Here is a 19,971-nt window from a genome sequence, read left to right on the forward strand (position 1 = left end):
CTCAAGTCTATAGAAGTACAAATTAAACAATAACTACAATATTTCTAATTTCAGGAATGAAAATAATTCCCTTTCCAAGCAATGGTGCATGTAACTATTTAAGAGATCATAAAACCTGCGAGAGAATAAATTATATAACAATAATAGGACAACATAGGCAAATGAACGAACAAACAGCAGGCAAATATACGTTAACTAATCTCACAACGAATAAACAATTATGCGTAAACATATAACTTAAATATGAAATTATGTGCAAAAGAATTAAATAAAGTGAACGTATCTAATAGTTTATCAATCGTATTTAAATATATTTCGAATAGTTGTAAATCACCAATTTAATATCAGTTTTATCTTATTTTGTATCTTAATGAATTTTACAAATATTTATATGTCAATCCCTTGATTAAAAGGATAGACATACGTTAAAGCGCAAGAAAGACATACAAATGATAAACACATTATGTACAAACAAACATTAACCATCGATCATATCTCTACCATTTCAAAGTTCTTTTTTTTTCTGGTTTATTGTTGTCTTTGTTAAATTCTTTGCTTTTGGTCTATTGGAATCTCCTGACTTGACAAAGACGAAGTCTGTGTGGCTGGTTTGTCTTCATCGTAAATTGAACTTGATTTGCTGATATACCACAAATTTTTCGCCGTTTCTTTCGAAGTTTTCCTGCTGAAGCACATACAACAATAATTGACAGTGAATATTTTATAACCTTTGCGGAATCTTTTATTGGTTGCTCCATATAGTATGCTGTTGACGGAACTGTTGCAATGGCCAACACCAAGTGAGAAAGCATAGACGGCTTTCGATACGTTTTCATCTCTATCGAAGAGAACGAGGACGAAGTAAGGAACCCAGCAAAGTATGAAAATAATAACTACCAGAACAAATGTCCGTATCATTCGGATGTCTTGCTGATGCCTGGCTAAAATAATATCTTCATTAATCGATTCAGATTTGTTCATTTGTTTTTGAAACGCCTTTCGATGCCTCCGAACATAAAGGTAGATCGAAATATAGCAGAAGAAAACAAGAGATAGCGGAATCCAATAAATAAGGGTGCTGAGAAACATAGTATATGGTAGAAAGTTTCTATCAAAGACGCAGCTCATTGTTTTATAGTCGAACGTATGACCGCCCCATCTGAGGTAGTTGGGTAAATCAATCAAACTGACCAGCAACCATATGAAAACAATGTATACCGCAATCTTTTTCTTCGAATAAAAGGAATGATACTTCATATTTTTACACACGAAAATGTATCTGTAAATATATAATTTATATTAATATGTTTCCTGGTTCATAATTTAACCCCAAAAAAATATTCAGCTTAAAACGATAATGGCCATTTAATTCTTTTTTAAATAGAACAATACCAAATTAACATGATCAAATATCGAAAATGCCTGTACCAAGACAGGAATATTTTGTTTTTGCTCGTTCCATTGATTGATTATGTTTGATTTTGTCGGTATTAAATGTTTGATTTTAACTTGGAGTTTAGTGTTCTTGTTTTGTTTTATACACCTTTTTAGTTTTGGAAAAAATAATGAAGACTAACGAAAATATGGAGCAATCATTATGGTTATTAAGTTATAATTCTGAATTTGAAAAATGAATTATTGTATTTGTATGCTTTTTGTTAGGTATATATAGTAACAATTCAAGTTTCATGATTAGAAATTCATAACATTATTGAAACAATCGAAGACAATTGTGGTTTGCTCTTAACCCAATTAACTATACAAAAGAATGAAAACAGATCATAGGGAATTTATCGCTGCATTCAAGACCTATTGATGACCTTCTGCTGTTTGTTCTATGGTCGGGTTGTTGTCGCTTTGACACATTCCCCATTTCCATTCTCAATTTAATACGATTGCACAATATAATACATTAAACAAAAAAGAAGATAACTTTATTTTTCCTTTCATTATGCACACAATAAAAAATTTTATGCTTACCAATTCCCAGATCATTTTTGTAGTGATACTTACCTATTTAGAGCGACTGATGCAAGTGTTATCATGGAACCTGCACAACTCATAACACACACTGTCGCAACCATATGACAAAGTGCTTCAAGCTTTCCGTGGAAAAATTCAGGTCCAAGGGTGATTCCTTTTGAATACAAATAGTAAAAGATTTATTATACAACATCGAAAACGTGTTTCCCATGTTCATAAATGGTCCCTTTTTAAGCCATTTCATCCAAATTTATAATCTCGTGCTCACCTTGAGATGTTGTAGACCCAGATCACGGATTGGTCAAACTATATACGCGGTATTTTATGCTTCTCTAAGAAGCTCTATACTTTCAGGAGTAAGAGTATGTTCAGTTCAAAATAAGAATAATGTGTACAGGTATGTTGTTATATATTCATATAGGAAGCTAACCTCACAATTAGAATCATCACACTTTCTAATGAAATATTAGATATCTCATTAATACGGTTTCTCATGAAAATGATTTTTTGCTTTTTCCGCTTGACAATAACCACTCAACACCAGTATATCACCATGCCATTCTTTATACAGTTTTTTTTTAATTTGACAAATATGTACCACTCCTTTTTTATAATATAACCCATCAAGCAACTCAACTTTATAATATTACAGAACATTAACATATAATTAAATTAGATGTATGTTTCATTATAATACGTTATTCTGATGGGCTAGCTACAATCTCGCGTTATTCCTTAATCAACTTCATTACACAATAAAATTTCTCATTCATGATGACATGAGGTCCCAGAATAAAGTGCACAAGTAAACTAAATAAAAGCTTGATAAAATCGTGTTTGCATGATCCTTGCTAAACCATGTAATTATAAGTTTTGAATGCTTCTTTTTGTAAGGGTTGTAAAACCGTTGTCTTTACACCCCAATGAAGTTACAAAAAAAGCATTCAATTCTTAAATAAAGTTTATCAATTAAAACTGATCATAAATTATGATGATATGAGGTTTAAGTCAATATCTCCATCATTCAATGTTTGAGCTATGATTGGTGAAAGTTTTTGCGTTAAAACAGTATCACATATAGCGGCGTACTTTTTTGTTAGATGTCACATTTTATTTTCTTTAATAATATTTCGGATACTTAGCAATATTTGAATTTGTAATTATCTACATTTATGCTTCTTCCGTTATGTTTGTATGGACGATAAATTATGTAATAGGTAGATTCTTTTCATTACACACCAAAATGAAATAAGATATTTTAAATTCACAAAATTCAATTGAAATGGTTAAAGTGTCTATCAGTACCAATCTTCATTGTTGAGTTGAATAAAGTTATGATTATAGTCCTAATGTGGTGGTCATTGGATATATTGGATTTATACCAGTGTTTCATACCTAATGGAATGTAGAAAATAATATCCAAAATAAATTACAACACTATTAATCTGTATTTTCAAAATTTGATTCTACAGTTGAAGATTATGCTTCCTGACAAGACTTAATGAAGATTGGAAAGCAAATGTCAAGAAAACTTTTTCCGATATCAGAAATCCATAGACTGCGTATATATTCTTTACTACATTTTATATTTATATAAGTCCGTAGTTCAAAATGTTCCACGTCATTGCATTTTTCGAATAATACAAATGAAAAATTACTAAGTCCTTAATTTTGAAAAAAAAATACCCTATTCCAACTAATTATTTCGGATACAAAAATTTCTAATTAAATAGATAAGTCTATGAGATAAAATAGTTTTTTTTTAATTATGCATTACGCCAGATAATTAGAATTCTTCTGAAAACAAAGCATTTACCATCATAGTTATTTTCTACATCTATTCATAAATTAGATTAACTTTGTTGAATCAATATCAAGATCTTGAGCTATTTTTTTAACAACGAAAGATATACTTTATTAACAATGATGTAAATATTCTTTAGAAAATATACTACAGTCAACACTAAAGACAAACTTCTTAGAATTAGGCTTCAGGAACAAGTTTTATGTGGCTGGTTTGTATTTTGCATGTAAATCTACTCGTTTCGAAGGTCGTGGTACCGTAAATGGTTTATGACACGGTTTTGTGTAACATTTTGCTTTCGATTACGTTAAGTTGAACTAAAACTAAACATGGAGAGTATGGCATTTGTAATCAAATAGTTGGTTTCTATGCGTGTTGTCGTTTGTTTTTATCGCTCTTTGGTGTTCCTGTCGTTCCTTTTGTTTTCCTCATAAAGTTGATGTGTTTCCCTCGGTTTAGGTTTTTAACCCGGATTTGTTTTCTCCCAATCGATTTATGACTTTTGAACACCGGTATACTACTGTTGCCTTTATACAGCATAATGAAGTATTTCATTGTGTACATTTTTATTGAAATTGTCTCAGTTATAAAATATCAATAACTAAAACATAGATTTTGTTGGTAAATACAAATAACAGACCGTTGTAGAGGGGAATCTAATGACAAAATATCATATATACGGCTATATCATGGAAAGTCGGGGTAAATTTTTCAAAGGAACCGATTGATATGCAGCAAAGGTAAGCACTTTTGTAATTAAGTTACTAAGCAAATCTAAACGAACCTTATTTATATGTAATATTGAATAGATCTATAAACCGCAAAAAACATGTACAAAAATCAAGAATATAAACAAATTAGTAGAATGATAACTAATGTATAAGAAAAGTTTACTTTAATACTTAACCTATAGACATATTTAACAATTTTATATACACGAAAAGAAAAATATTTCTATTGAATGTACATGTGTCAAAAACAGATTGGTTTTCTTGATTACTTAGGTGTGAAAAAAATAAGTATACTTTGTGAAAACATGCACGGGACTTTGTGGAACACTCCGAAAACTTAAGATTTTGTATGTACATGATTTTTTAATTCTTTTTATTAATACACAGCAAAGATTGGGATTGATTAACAGGCTTCCAATGAAACTATGTTGATAAATACTGAACATAAAACATCGTGTATTTGCATGTATATTTCTAATAACACAGTTTAACAAATATTTCTTTAAAATGTACAATTATTATATAGAAATAACTTTTGACCAGTATCGTCACCGGTATTGTTTCATTATTGACTTTCTCGACTCTAGCATAAGGAGAGTAAATTTTCTATTATTTTCGTCCAGAAGATTTACCGCTATGTAGATTGAAATCACCTAATAAGATAAAACATTATATATTGAAGTAATTACCTATTACATTGAACGGTTGGACAATAGTCACTACTACTAAATCTGCCACAGCCAAATTCACAATGAACACATTGCCAGTTGTACGTAGTCTTCTATACACGGTCACGCCACCTATTATCTATAAAGGGAAAAAAATAAAGTTCACTGAATCAGTCGTATAACTGTTATTAACACTTCTTGTATGTTACATGAATGATTGCTTGTGATGTTTTACGCATTGCAGAGCCAAATAATACATTCAAGATATGATCATAATTTGATTGATATGAAAAAAAAGATGAATGAAAAAGAATGAGTCTGTAGTACGAGGCAGATGATAATATATTGTATATGTGTGTTATTGTGTAAGCAACTGAAAAGAAACATAATTCAGTTGGTTGAAAACTTATATATTGTATATTATTTGTCGATTTCATCCTTATTGTACACTTTTGCATCTCAGTAAATATAAAAAAAGTAATTGTGGTTTAGAAACACCATACAAACAATATTAAAATTAAAAACCGGAGTATGCATAGTTAAAATATAAGTAAAGTTTTTTTCGGGAGGCTTTTCCTGAAGGCATTAACTATTAATGCTAGTTACCGATGACTGTAAGATAAATCTATTAAGATTTAAATACGAGATCGTACTGATTTTCTTATATCTTTCAGAGAATAAGTTGGCAGCCTGGAAATTATAGGTACTAGAATACAATGTATACCACACTATTCATGGCCAATTCCGACCTTCGATTTCAGTTCTCGATACCTTTAAATAAGAGGATTATCTTACTTTTTGTAAAGATGAATCTTAATGAGTTTACAAAAGTTTGTCACACTGGCCTATATGTCATGCTTACATCTATTCGTTATGCAAGTGCCTATTTAACAGACTCCTACTAACTTTTATTTAGATAGTATGTTAGATTTCAATAAATGCTCCACTTGTTTCGCTTGACATCACATATCAGTCGCTATACATACTTACGCTTTATAGTGGAGCGGCGGAGAGGACAATTTTAGACATTTAAATTACCTAAATACCTCATGGGATTTTAATAGCTCCTTGGAAAGCTGAAATCGTGTAGTTTTTGAAAAAATGTGTCGTAAATATAATTAAAAATCTGGTACAATTATACCGAAAATCAAGGTCAAAGTTCATCACTTAAAAAAATCCTATTTTCATCTGAAGAAACAATACTATTGATATTTTTCAAAATTAAATATATTCAATAAATTATATGAGTAGTACTATGTTGAAATGTGTTAGTTCATACAAAATCTTTTTCACATTTGCACATGACGTCAGAACAACGTTTTATTAAACTTTTTTGAAGGTAGTCCGTAGTATACAAATTAAAAAGCCTAATAAAAAACAGTAACAGAATAACCTTGATATTTGACCTCGACAAATAGAATTTCTTAAATACTTAAGGATAAAAGTTTTCCAAAGAGTATCTGAAATGCATAGTTGATAAATCAAACAATATGTGCAGTCATGTTAAATTTCCTTTCGGTTTTCAAGGATTCGACATGTCACTTAGTTTTCGTAAAATGAATTTATTTGAGTGATTTATTACTAAATAAGTGAAGCGTGTTGTAGAACAAATTGCGACATGACCGTTTTGGTATCTGTGATGAGTTTATTGTCATACCAAATGAAACGTTGAAAAAAAAAATAGCATCTGTGTCATCAGCTATGTCGTTTTGCGCAGTTTTCCAACCAAAAGCACATTGGGAGCCATTATTTTCGGTTGGCTAAATTTGTCAAAATGGATCAAGTTTTTCGGAACAATTACAAGACAATTAATGTGACAAGACAGATACCTCTCTGCATTTCATTCTATGAATTACCCAAAAACATATCTGGAGTCAGGCAGATTGGATCTTTGCAAGTGTTTAAAAGTTCAGGTGTATTTTGACGTCGCGACGGTTCGCCTCTTATTTTTGGTTTTGTAAAGGATAAGCACTGCATCAGCGAAGATCCGTATTGTCATACTTTAGACTATTGATTTGTCCTGTTTCCGTTCAAACCATTGTCTGATACTAAATACGAGTGTTCCATGTAGAACTGAATTTTAGAATAGAGTACGTGCGATCGAGTGAAATGTGTTTTTTACCGTCAATTAATGTCAATATTGTCCACACCTTCTTGGATTAAGGAATCCAGTTAGCTATACCGAACGGGACATAACAACCACCTTCTATTTTTGTTATTTCAGCATTCCTTCACTAGTCAAAAACCTCCGAACTTCGTCATACTTGACGAAGAAACCATGCATTGCATTTAAATTTTAAATGGAGTTATTATGTCATTACAATTTGACATCTTGCACTCTGCGAGAGCAGCACATTTTCTTCGAATGTCATGCGAAATATCCATTGATACTGAAGAAAATGTTTCAAAAGATGTTTTGCCAAGAAGCCAAGTAACAAAACTTATCAAACAGGGTGGCAACATTGCTTCTGATACTTTGTCATTTGCAGGGTAATAATAAGATATATAAACATTTACCATTTTTTGTCTTAATATTGAGGCTGCTTCATAAAGTACATGCATATCGGTTTGTTTGTTGGTTTTGGTGGAGCTTCATAAACTTAAGTCAGCTTTTCTTTAAAGCATATCTAATTCTGCTTAGATCTTATTTGCTGCTTTAACAGCGTCTCAATTGGAAATATCGCTAGCAAATACAATGCTAGATTTATCTTGTCCTTGTTGAGCAAAAAATACAATGGCGTCCCTGTCGTGCTTATCAAGTTAAGCCTCAATTTTAGAGGAATTACAGTATGTCTTACTTACTTTATCAAGTAAAAAGACTGATACATTGTTAAAAGTGATGACAATACAAGAGACTTTTTGTCACGAATAAGGTCTCTGTCTGTAATTTCAACTACTCTTTAAAATGCCAAATCATACGCAGATTTATCAGTGGATTTTGGTCTATATACCAAGTATGTGGTCAGCCATGCTGCGTGATACACTGCTTTATTGAGCATTAATTCTGCTTACTTGTGTAGCTTTTAAAACATGACCAATGATACCTAAATACGGGTAATTCACTTGCTGTTTTATTGCAGAATTCATTCAAATAACTGAACAAATCATCACGTCTTTCTGCTGCAGCATTTATCAGACTTTTTCTTCCAGATTCTGTTGATGTTATAATGCATTTGTCAACACCAACATCCACTCTCCTTTTTTTGGCATCTGGCGGTGCCAGTTTTAACGAGACTGTTAAATTGTCCATCTGATTGAATAAACAAACAAATCAAACACACCTGAAAACCAAACAAACCCTATAATGATATTTACTTTCCAGGTTAAATTCAATAAATACGAATAAACAACAATACCAAACGACATAAGTTAATCACAAGGCTTTGGAAATTATAAAATGAACAAAAAATATGGGTGAAAATGACTACAAATGACCTTCGCTAAATCGATGAAAGTGGGACTATAACTAGAAACCACAACAATGTCGGTAAATCTGTGACAAATACTCTGACTTGAAATCTGGATAAAAAGCAGATATTTAGCCAAATATCTATCTTATTAGGAATGAACTTCAAAAGGTAAATCGGGTCGATTGAAGTATTATAAGGCGGCTTTACTGTTGCGCCTTTAAAATACACATATACTGCACGTGCGAATAATGCTAGGTGAAAAACGATGATTTTTCAGTGTTATTTTCAACCATTTTCAGATGCATTGTGCTTTACATATAGGACTTTTTGCAAATGCCCTTATATTGTATGAAATTCATGAATAACTGTATTTACCAATTTCGTTCACCTATTATTTTTTAGAACGTGTCTGTTATGAAATTTTGATTATTTTCAACCGAATCAGCAGTGGGGTATTCGATGCAAATCGGGTAACTTCAGTTAAGGCATTTTTTAACGTCAATTGTACCACATTTGATATTAACGACAAGCATTTTTCTAAAGCTGAATAGTCGATAGACAATTTAAGACCTTAAAATTCCATGAGGTATTCAGGTAATTTAAAATCGTTAACTAAGCGACTTTTTCAACCTTCGCTGCTCCACTATTAAACATACGAAGAAATTCATTCTGCAGTGTAATATCAAGATAAAAGAAGTAGGACTTACTGTTACAGTTTAAAATTCCTTGTGAACGAGAAGACTTTCCATGTAAATATTTGAAGTACTAGTACATCTTACCCATAATTGTTACATTTAAAGGTGTGCTCAAACATCAACCTTAAACACAGCGCCATACCCTGATTCCATCACAGGACGGCTCCCGAAGGAATCGTCTACAGTTATAACACTAGCTCTAACATTAATAATCTACGCCTCTTAAAACCAAATCAAAATACCAGCTTAATTATTAAAGACAAACTTTATCCCAATATTCAGGAAGGGAGATAAAAGGAAAAAGTATAGACCTGCTTCATTTGCATATATAAACTCTAGAATAATTAGTAATAATAAGTAACCTAAATCAGAGGCAATAACCAAAGATACCAACTCCTGTACGTGCATTTCACTAATAATAATTCATAAAAAAAACTAATAAGTTTGGGGAATTAGTAACCATCATCAGAAGTTGATTCCTTCAGCATGTTCAGGAACAGCCTCCTAAAAACACTCTATTTATATATTTCTGTTTAAGAATATGATAATTGATTTATTCGTCTAAAACTGCTATAATTACTATATTTCTATAGCTTTCACAAACAATGTACCCTGGTATATTACTTTGTGATTAATATCATATTCTAATTATGCATACTCCGGTTTGAAAATTGATGCTTTTTGTATGGTGTTTCCTGGTAAGAGTGTAGCATCAAACATGGACAATGCGTCAGAGACGTTATTGGTGATCACGCTGTACAGGTTATTAAGTAAAGAAGAATTATAACAATTAACTCATGTCAAGTAAACGATCCATCTTCAAAACTTCAAACATGGCTTTATTAACTTAAATCATCAGATTAATATTAGCACTTTATCAAAGGATGATAACATCACAAATATTTATACAATTTCATCTGTTACGGTTGGATATATAATACACCATCATCGTAATGAAAGGTTTATTGACTATGACGTAATTGCCTTAGTCCTCTTCATTCCTGGCGGAATATAGGGCTTATGACTTAATTGATTGCTATTAATTATTTAATGTTTAACGTGATGCGTTACATAAGTGGAATTATGTGATGTTAACTAGAATATAAGTTATGTTTAAAACAAGACAAACTAACTTAACCGGATCTAAACTATTTTCCAGTAATTTCTCTAATAAGACAAAACAATATATATGGATTAAAATTTGAATATAAGGCCACTTGGAAAACCATGTTATATTGGTCGTGTATCTAAAAGTCCTTCATCAAAATAAATAAATTAACGCTGTACAGAACAATTTAACTTGTCCCTTTGGTGAAGTAGAATTGACATCGCTGAATGTTATCACTCCAGGGTGAAACAATCTATAAATAGACTTTTATTCCACTATGATATAATACAAATATCAGCTCTGTACTTCATACTGTACTGTCATAAAATATTGGAAATTCTAATATGACGTGCTTCTTTCGCTTTGTAAATGGCTGTTACAATTTACTTCCCACGTAAATCTACATGTATTGGAACCTATTTGTAGACCCTTTTCCAATTTTCTTGAATTAAAAAGTGCAATTAAGAAAAGACAAAATAACTGTTATTCTTGTCCGGATGCATAATAAAAAGCAGTAATGCACAAGAGCTTGGAGAAATCAACATAATAAAAATAAAATAAAATTCCGCTAAATTTTATTAATTTTTTTTGGCACATTTCAGTCATTTCAAAACATGACGTCATACAAATGAAACTGCTAAAGTTGACAGTTTTCTGTTACGTGAACCATCGAAATTCGTTTGATATTGAATTAAAGCTGATTTTTTATGTATATTTTGTTTAATTTTCTATTCTATTGCATTATTTGCATATTTACTAATTGCAGCAAGTCAACATGGTGGTTCCATAGTTACGAAATGTCAACTTTGGATTTGACGGAAGCTTACGAGAAAATCATGTAAATTAAAAATGGCAAATTTTGGGTTTGAGAATTAGAAGAATTAAATAGTTTTTTTTCTAGAGGTTATTTTCGAAATAACCCATGCAAGCTACGGATTTATTAAGATATTTGAACTTTATCTAACAGGGAGTAAAAAAGATTAGCAACACACACACCAAACCAACCCTCGCTTCAGTATTTTAATGACCGTATTTGTCCTATTAGAATCGAAATAATTCATGGAAGCCTTAGATTGTTGAAAATTTACACATGGCCTAGGCTTTCGATTCGAATAGGACAAATACGCTAACGCTCAGGATAAAATTCGAATATCACGGCCTAGGCCATGTGTAAATTTCCAACAATCTATGGCTTCCATGAATTATTTCTTAATTGTTTTTATGAATTGTTCCTCAAACTAAGGTATAGCTCATATTCTGTTCGACTTTATTCTAAGTCCATTTAGGTTATATTAGATTTTAACATAAATAAGAAGATGAAGTCTGAGTGCCAATGGAATAAAGTTACGGCTTGTGTCAGGTTATGGATTTAAAATTATGTTTGCGTAGATCATCATTAACAAGATATTATTTATCGAAATGTGCATCTGATTTTATAACATAAACTGTATCAATTTTTCTTCACCAAACGGTATTTCGACAATCAATGTCTCTTCGAAGATGCTCGAGGCAATAATATTTGAAAATCCCAAGCTTATAAAAAAAGAAGAGCTATAAACCAAAAAGGGAACAAATATTGTCTACGTTGGGTAAGGAATCAGGGCTTTGAACAAAGGAGATTCATTCCTTAATTTTCAATAATTTATAAACTTTTGTAACATCAAATTTTGATAACACATAATCCGTAGCAATATACTCACTGATTTTTAAAATAGGGTTAAAGAATGCCACCATAAAAGCCGACCATCAAGCCTTTTCAAATCCGGTGTAAAGTTATCGATCAACCTATCCGTCGAAATCAAATGAGGATGTGAATAGACATAATGTATCATATTTTTCAGATAGGTTTATATTCGTGTAGAGACTCATGTTTTTAGTTTTCGAAGTTGTGTTTTGTGCTGTGTTTGTCTTATGATCGTTTCGGGTTTGTTTTTACATGGCGCTGTCAGTATTTTACTTTTGAGTTTGGTATATTTCGCCTCTCTGTTATATTCCGAATGGAAGTAATTAAAGGAATCATTTCCTCTATTCCCACTTTTTTATAAATCTGGTAAGAAAAATTTCATGTGGGAATAGGAAGAAAACTTGTGCAAACAAAGGATTAAACCGTACAAACATTACTTAATCAAGTGTTAATTGACCAGTGAGTTTTTTTTTTTATTAGAACTGGTAATAAGTTATTTTTCTGTATGAATTCTGTTTTTTTTTAAATAAAATAAATATGAAAGAAATTAAAACAAATATAAGAAAATTATTTTATAACTTTTAAAACACAAATTCAACTGCAGATTCAAGCAACATAATATAACACAAATTATACAACAGCACTAAATCAAATCACACATTGTAGCACAAACATTAGACAGTCTATTTAAGTTTATCAATCTATTCCACGTGAAGAAGGTGGGAGGCTGCATCACCAAACTCTACTGTTGTGACTTTCTGGTTTCGGTGTCTAACCTTAAGTTCGTCTAATCTGTTGTTGATTTCTACATACTTCTTTTAAAGTACTTCTTTTTGGGGGCCACTCTCTTCCCACCGGCTGCATACTGGTCAGGGCATTGAAGGCTTCCTCATGTTTCAGAAGTTTAATTAGTTGAAAGATGTTTGGATGTGAACAGGTGACATGTTTCTTCAGCTTGCTGTGCCTTCCTCTAGATGATTTGTTGTCCTTGGTCCTTGTGTTAAGTAGTGGTTCCAAAGGTGACTAGTTCTTCATCGTAGATTATTGGAATTGGTGTCAGCTCATTTGTGCAGCGAACTTTCATTCTTTGGAGGACATCGTCTACTTTCAGCTGCATGGGGTCAGACCCATGGTTGTGATTTGCTGAGATTTTGGTTGATATGTTGTTCAAAGTATTGATGGTGGCAGGGCAGTTTGAAGTTGAACACTTCCAGTAAGTTTTTATGCCCCTTTTTTTCTTTGCCTGGATCTTAAACCAACTGTGTTCAAGGTTTTGCTTCCCGAGTCGGTTTGTAACAAACTTTACTTGTAGTTGTGCATTAGCCATTGTAACTGAATAATGACTTGACTGGATAAGTACCACAATTTATATCATTTTTAATGCTTTGAAGTAAAGTTAACAGTTTTCACCCATTATTTTATATCTTTGATTAATGGTCCAAGTAATTATATTTTTAGAGTATACTTTTATTCCACATCTTAAGATTATACTTGGTTATAATATTATTTATATCACGATTTATTAGTACAGTAGACAATTTTTTAAGGTTACATATTCAAAAATTTTAAAATAAATCTAACTCCAATTTATTTATCATAATTTTTCTTTATTTTTAAGTATTTCTTTGATGAAAAAAGAAACAGATTACAAATAAACAAGGTATTATACCTGTACCAAATATGTTATGCTTGGAAAAAATACAGGTGAAATTCTAATTAACCTTGATTGTTATAAAAACAAATTATTTATCAAAACATCTATTGTTATTTGCAAGTGGGAATAAAAGGAATAGTATTTTTAAAAAGTGGGAATAGAAGGAAGACACCAATTAAAGTTAGAGTTAAACTTCGCCAGTTGAAAACCACCGTTTATTACAATATTCCCATATAGCCGCGAAGCACTTTAATTGTGAACGGGATAGTGACCAAGAACCCATTAATAAACAGGAATCCAGATGAAGCGTATGCACTGTCAATGGCAGTTGTTATCTTATAGTTCAGGTCTATGTATGTTGCATTGTCGTTTGTTTTTGTTGCACTTAAGTGTTCTGTGTTTCGTTACTTTCATCAGATAGATGATGTGTTTCTCTTGGTTTTAGTTTGTAGCCCGGATTTGTTTTCTCTCAATCGATTTATGACTTTTGAAAAGCGGTATACTACTGTAGTCTTTATCTATCAGTTACCAGTAATGGGGCATTGTAAAAATTTAAAAAAGGATTGTTATGAATTTACAATCGCTAAAACACATTAAAACACATTTCATTTAAATCTCTTTGCAAATTTATATAAAAAATAAATAAAAATAGATTTTTACCACACATACAAGCTTATACTATCACACAACTTGTAGTTTACCTGAATCTGAGTCGTACAAAGGAGCTATTCAAGAGTTGATAAGCACCATTAGAAATATTTCAAAGTAAACATTTTCATTGCATATTCAATAACAAGCAATGTTGAGCGGACTCTTCGAATTAATACCTGTTATTAAATCCACCCGACAAAGAAAATAAAGATAAATATGTCCTTTAATCTATTTCTGATTGCAATGATACATGATTTCATTTATATCAATCAGATTTTAACAAGAGTCAACGAATTACTATCATAGATTGAATGCTACATGGAAATAGTTTAATTATACTCCTTGATAAAAAAAAAATAAAAAAACAGACCGCGCACAGGCAGACTGTTCTTTAAAACGAATAGCCAGTTCATCATCAATCCAGTAAAAAGAGGAAGAAAAACAGGAATGTATCGAATAATCTCATCATAATACCCTGGATTAAAATATTGTCGAACCCCGGTTAAAACGATATTTTGGATTTAATTTGAAATTAAATTACTCAAAGTTAACCTTTTTTGTGGTGGAGAGCGTTGTTTTTGTTGTATTGTGGTTTAAAAACGGGTTAAAATTTTCCTTTGTCGTGTATTGGAAGTGATAAAATGAGATCGAGAGGGCTTGCTAATATTTTATATAATAACTCAATAATTCAGTGACCTTGCAATATGATACAAAGACATATTTGTTTTATTGATCGATACCTTAATATTTAGCTCAGTGATAAAAACGTTCACTGACGGTTTACTTTAAAACGAGAGGCAAAAATTACCAAATAGTATTTAAACTTACAAGTCGAAAATTAACTGACAACACCATGGCTAAAACAGAAAAAAACAAACAATAGTATACAAAACACAGCATAGAACACTAGAGACTGAGCAACACGAACTCAACAAAAACTACCAGTCATTTTATGTGCTTTAAATGGGTAAGCAGTTCCCGCTTTGTATATGGCACCCATCGCCTTGTTTAAAACGGAAATAAATACTTCGCATATAATTCGTGCAATAAAAAAAACCCACTAGCTTCTTATCAAACGAAACAGTCGATGATAGTTTTGAATACGTTACATTTGACCTTGAGGTTGTTAAAAAGGAGTCACACATTCACGATTTTTACAACCAGTCTTGACAGGATCATTCCCAATTAGAATTTGGCAAAAGTCTGATCAAGAATAATTGCTGGAAATTTAAACTTTAATTCAAATTTGTAAAAAAAATCCCAACAATAATCAGATATTGTCCCGGAAGTGACATAATCCAGCCGTTTCCTGCCGAATATGATCCGATAATCCCTTTTCTCAAGCCAATGTTAATCCGATTGGTATCTTTCACATGGTTAAAACGACAGAATCTCTCCCGACAGCGTCTCGATTCAACTAAATGTGACCCAACAGAGGTCAGAGAGTGAACATCCGTAAGGAATCCGTCGCCATATTCGGGACAATCAGGTACGTAATGTCGACACGCAATCATATCACAGTCAGCTGAACCTCATTATAAATGGCTTTGTATGGACTCAATCATATTGTGTTCTGTAATTTTCGGGACTCTGACGCGGGTATCATTACCGAATGTCGTTTAAAAAAGGGAATGTTCCAAAACGGTTTCGTCAAAGATGGTTCGCATCAGAATCTGTCAAGACATAGTCACGATTGCAATCGCCTGAGTTTCCCGGCATGTCAGGGTGCTTGACTAACATCTCCAAACCATTCCCGATCTGTTATAAACATATTCGACTGCGTTCAGACAATGATAGGACATTCCAGATCAATCAGTATAGTATACCATTTATTTTACTTTTCGTGTCTTTGCGCTGTCTGATTTCAAACGAGAGTATATTCTGCATTATGTGAACGCCTCATCAAACTATGGTTCAAGTGGGAGTGGGGTCGCTGATCTATTCTCCGATTAGATGAAAGTTGCCTTGTGGAGTCATACGGGTTTTTGTCTTTGTTTTTTTAGGTATGTAAAACAGTTGACAACTTTAGATACAGATATCCGAGATACAACTATAAACTTATAACAATTCTACCATTCATTATACTCTTGATAAATAGCTTTTACTACAACAGATAATATCCAATTTACTAGTGGAAATTTCAATTTCGATAGAACTATACTAGAACAATAGAATACATTAACCATGTTGTTTTAGCAGGGTTTTAAACGTAAACATGCCAACCACTCATTAAGATATGCACATGCTACATTAAAAAGGACTAGTTTAAGGACGGAAAATCTTACATCTTTAAGATTAAAACATTCAGACATTAAGCATAATAATAGTATTGAAATTGTTTTTATCACCCATGCGGATTTTTTTTTCCAAACTTGCAGGTTTTTCAGTTCATTGGTGTCATTGCGATTATCAATACTGCCTGTACAGGTAAATCTTGGTTTTATATATAAACAAAGAAGATGTGGTATGATTTCCAATGAGACAACTCTCAAGAGATCAAAATGACACAGAAATTAACAACTATATGTCACCATACGTCCTTCAAAAATGAGCCCATAGTCAGCTATAAAAGGCCCCGAAATTACAATATAAAACAATGCAAACGAGAAAACTAACGGCCTAATTTATGTAAAAAAAAATACATGGTTCAGTAAATCTACAATTATAACTTTAGAAGCTCGAATTCGATTTATATATCTTATAATGATTTTTTAAGGGAAATTTCAACTTTCACATTAATGAATTAGCAATTTTATGTTCATGGAAGTGCAGTGAAACTTAAATAGACACTATAACACACATCGAGGGTCCGTGACTGAATTTAAGTACTTTCGCCTCGTTTTAACCTTAATCTTTAGAAATCGCAATGTCTTTATATTAAGTAATGCTGACTATAAGGTCCACATTTTTCTCTAATTTCAAAATCTTTCTGTTTGTACCCGTTCCGGTTTTCATACTAAATCAAGAAACTACTTGTATATATATTCCATGGTCAATGATTGAATTTATTAGTGTCCCTCTTTGAATAAGGACGTATTTCAGAAGTGACCCGTGTATGAATAAAAACAATTTATCTATAACTAACATTAGCACAATGGTTTTGATTAATAATTTCAACACTAAAAAACTATGAACGGTGCTTGGTGAAACATAACGGTAAGTTAAAATACTCACTATCTAAATTGGCAAAAGCCATGTTTACGCACACTATAGTATATTAGTCAATATACCTCTTTCTCAACAAAAAAAGTAATATTTTGAATTTCATCTAAGCGTTAATAAAGAACTTTGCCGAAATCAATATTGATTTGAATCAGAAGTCCGATTTATTACAAATTTCAGGGAAACGCGCAATTCTCTCGATAAAGAATACAAATGAGATAATATAACTTGCTTGTTTTCTTCAAACTACAGTACATAACAAGTACATTTTTTAACATATCAGGTGGTTTGTTTAATTAGAAATTGTAAAAAAAAAATAAAGATGTAATATGATTGTCGATGAAAAAACCTTCAACCTGCGATATTAACTATGTTCCCACTTCACCATTGAACATACTATGTTCCAATGTGTTACACGACGGTAATGATTACTGTAGCAGGAATTGCTTGGACTTACTTGGTATCTGAGTTAATCACTAGCTTTTAAGGGGTTCTTATTTTTCTATCTTTAGTTTTGCGTTAAGCTATTCGTGGATTGTAATTTATCTTAATGCTTTTTTTTAGATCCGTGATGTTGTCTGATATTACTCTACTTCATGGTTTTAACTGACTCATTTGGTATCTTCTTCCTGTTTTTATTCTTTGATCAGTGAGTGTTTTAACTGAGTCATTGGTATCTTCTTCCTGTTTTTAATCTTTGATTAGTGAGTGTCAAGTTCAAATAAATCAGAACAGTATTGTTCATTATAAATTCAAGCATTATTGGTTAATACATTAAATACTCATAAGCATAAAGGGAATTATAGAGAACAGTCAATTCATCTGATATAAAATTTGCCTGAATTTTTTTTTCTAAATTTGTTCTTCATTATTTTATTAATCGAAGAAGAATACTATGTAGAAATGGTATGTAAATAGTCATGTCAGTACCTAATGGTATGTAAATAGTCATGTCAGTACCTAATGGTATGTAAATAGTCATGTCAGTACCTAATGGTATGTAAATAGTCATGTCAGTACCTAATGGTATGTAAATAGTCATGTCAGTACCTAATGGTATGTAAATAGTCATGTCAGTACCTAATGTTATGTAAATAGTCATGTCAGTACCTAATGTTATGTAAATAGTCATGTCAGTACCTAATGTTATGTAAATAGTCATGTCAGTACCTAATTGTATGTAAATAGTCATGTCAGTACCTAATGTTCAATTTAGATTGTTTGATTTTTACATTTTCATCATAGAAGTAAAATAGCTAACAACTAACACAAAAGTATTTTTGCATGGAATTTAAAATACTGTTTTAGAGATTTATTTTTTTACACAAAAAGTCTTTGAAAAACATAAACTAACTCGTTCTTTACGGGTCGTGATCGTTGGTCTTTCGGAAGCTTAGTCACTTTGCCGTTATGAATTTTAAGAATATAAATATATTGGCAGTTTGGTGATTTTCGGGTATGAAATTCAACTTAGCATTTCATACTTGGTGAATTTAATTGACATGAACAAGACACAAACCAGAAAATTTAATGTACTATTTCTCACTGGATATATAAAAAAACAGAAATTAATGAACAGTAATATATGACTATTTGAACACATTCACTGAAATATAAAAATAGAATCCATAAGGTATTTGCAAATAATTATTTTGTTTTTATGTGAAGTTATCGTACACAATATTAAAATAAATCTTACCAAAATATTACCAACAATTCCTATACTGATCCCAATACATATAATAACCAAGGAAACTGATGATATTACAAAGTCTTCTTGTAAAAAGTTTTTGTACAAGATTTCACTTCCATCTGTGCTATTTAAATGGTTGTTTTTCTGATGTTTTCGTAAAATAACTTCAAATATACTCTCAAGATCCATCTCTACTCTTCTATTCTGTATGTATTTGATTGTTTCTTCAGCTATGGTTTGTGTTGTCGATCTGATCAGCTGTCCAATACGCATGAATTTATATTCTAAAGTATCCAATCAGCTGACTAATATATTATGTAAAATAGTCTAAAACTACCTGGAATAACTATCTTCTTTGCATTAATATATATTAAAATATAGATTAATACTAAATAGATCTTCAATAATCAATGAATACTGTATGTATTAACGTTAATAAATTTTCATTTTGTAAAATTAAATTGATAATTTTTATAACTGTTTTTTTTTCTCAAAATTATATCAGAAAGCACACTCAAACACATATCATAATCAAACATTTGATCAAAATGATTTTTGCCTTCATCTAATATGATTTTACTGTCTTAACTGTATACATTTTTACGACTGTATTTTATTGTACTATTGTTCCTAAGTAGTGGAATATTACGTGAATGTTTATGTCAATAAGCATTCCGATGATATCTATTAAAATCATGTATTCAATTCCCATTATTGCAGAATTTCAA

General features: G+C 31.3%; 1 protein-coding gene across 1 annotated transcript; it reads right to left on the minus strand.

The window, feature by feature from the left end:
• Nucleotides 1-426: 426 nt before the first annotated feature.
• On the minus strand, nt 427-8,436 carry LOC139510374 (melatonin receptor type 1A-like). Its single transcript, XM_071296956.1, has 4 exons — nt 8,239-8,436; nt 5,208-5,325; nt 2,014-2,137; nt 427-1,279 (listed from the first exon to the last, which is right to left on the minus strand). Exons 1-4 carry the CDS (start codon nt 8,434-8,436, stop codon nt 544-546), a joined length of 1,176 nt encoding a protein of 391 aa, XP_071153057.1. The 3' UTR covers nt 427-543.
• Between the last annotated feature and the right edge of the window lie 11,535 nt (nt 8,437-19,971).

This window comes from Mytilus edulis, chromosome 2 (genome assembly GCF_963676685.1).
Source record: "Mytilus edulis chromosome 2, xbMytEdul2.2, whole genome shotgun sequence".
NCBI lineage: Eukaryota > Metazoa > Mollusca > Bivalvia > Mytilida > Mytilidae > Mytilus > Mytilus edulis.

What these genes read in the sequence shown, in the direction of transcription:
- LOC139510374 (XM_071296956.1), bottom strand. Translation starts at nt 8,436, where the DNA reads ATGGACAATTTAACAGTCTCGTTAAAACTGGCACCGCCAGATGCCAAA. An exon ending in CCAACCGTTCAATGTAATAG is followed by an intron (nt 2,138 to 5,207) that starts GTAATTACTTCA and finishes TGTATTCAAAAG; the next exon opens with GAATCACCCTTGGACCTGAA. An exon ending in GCATCAGTCGCTCTAAATAG is followed by an intron (nt 1,280 to 2,013) that starts GTAAGTATCACT and finishes ATATATTTACAG; the next exon opens with ATACATTTTCGTGTGTAAAA.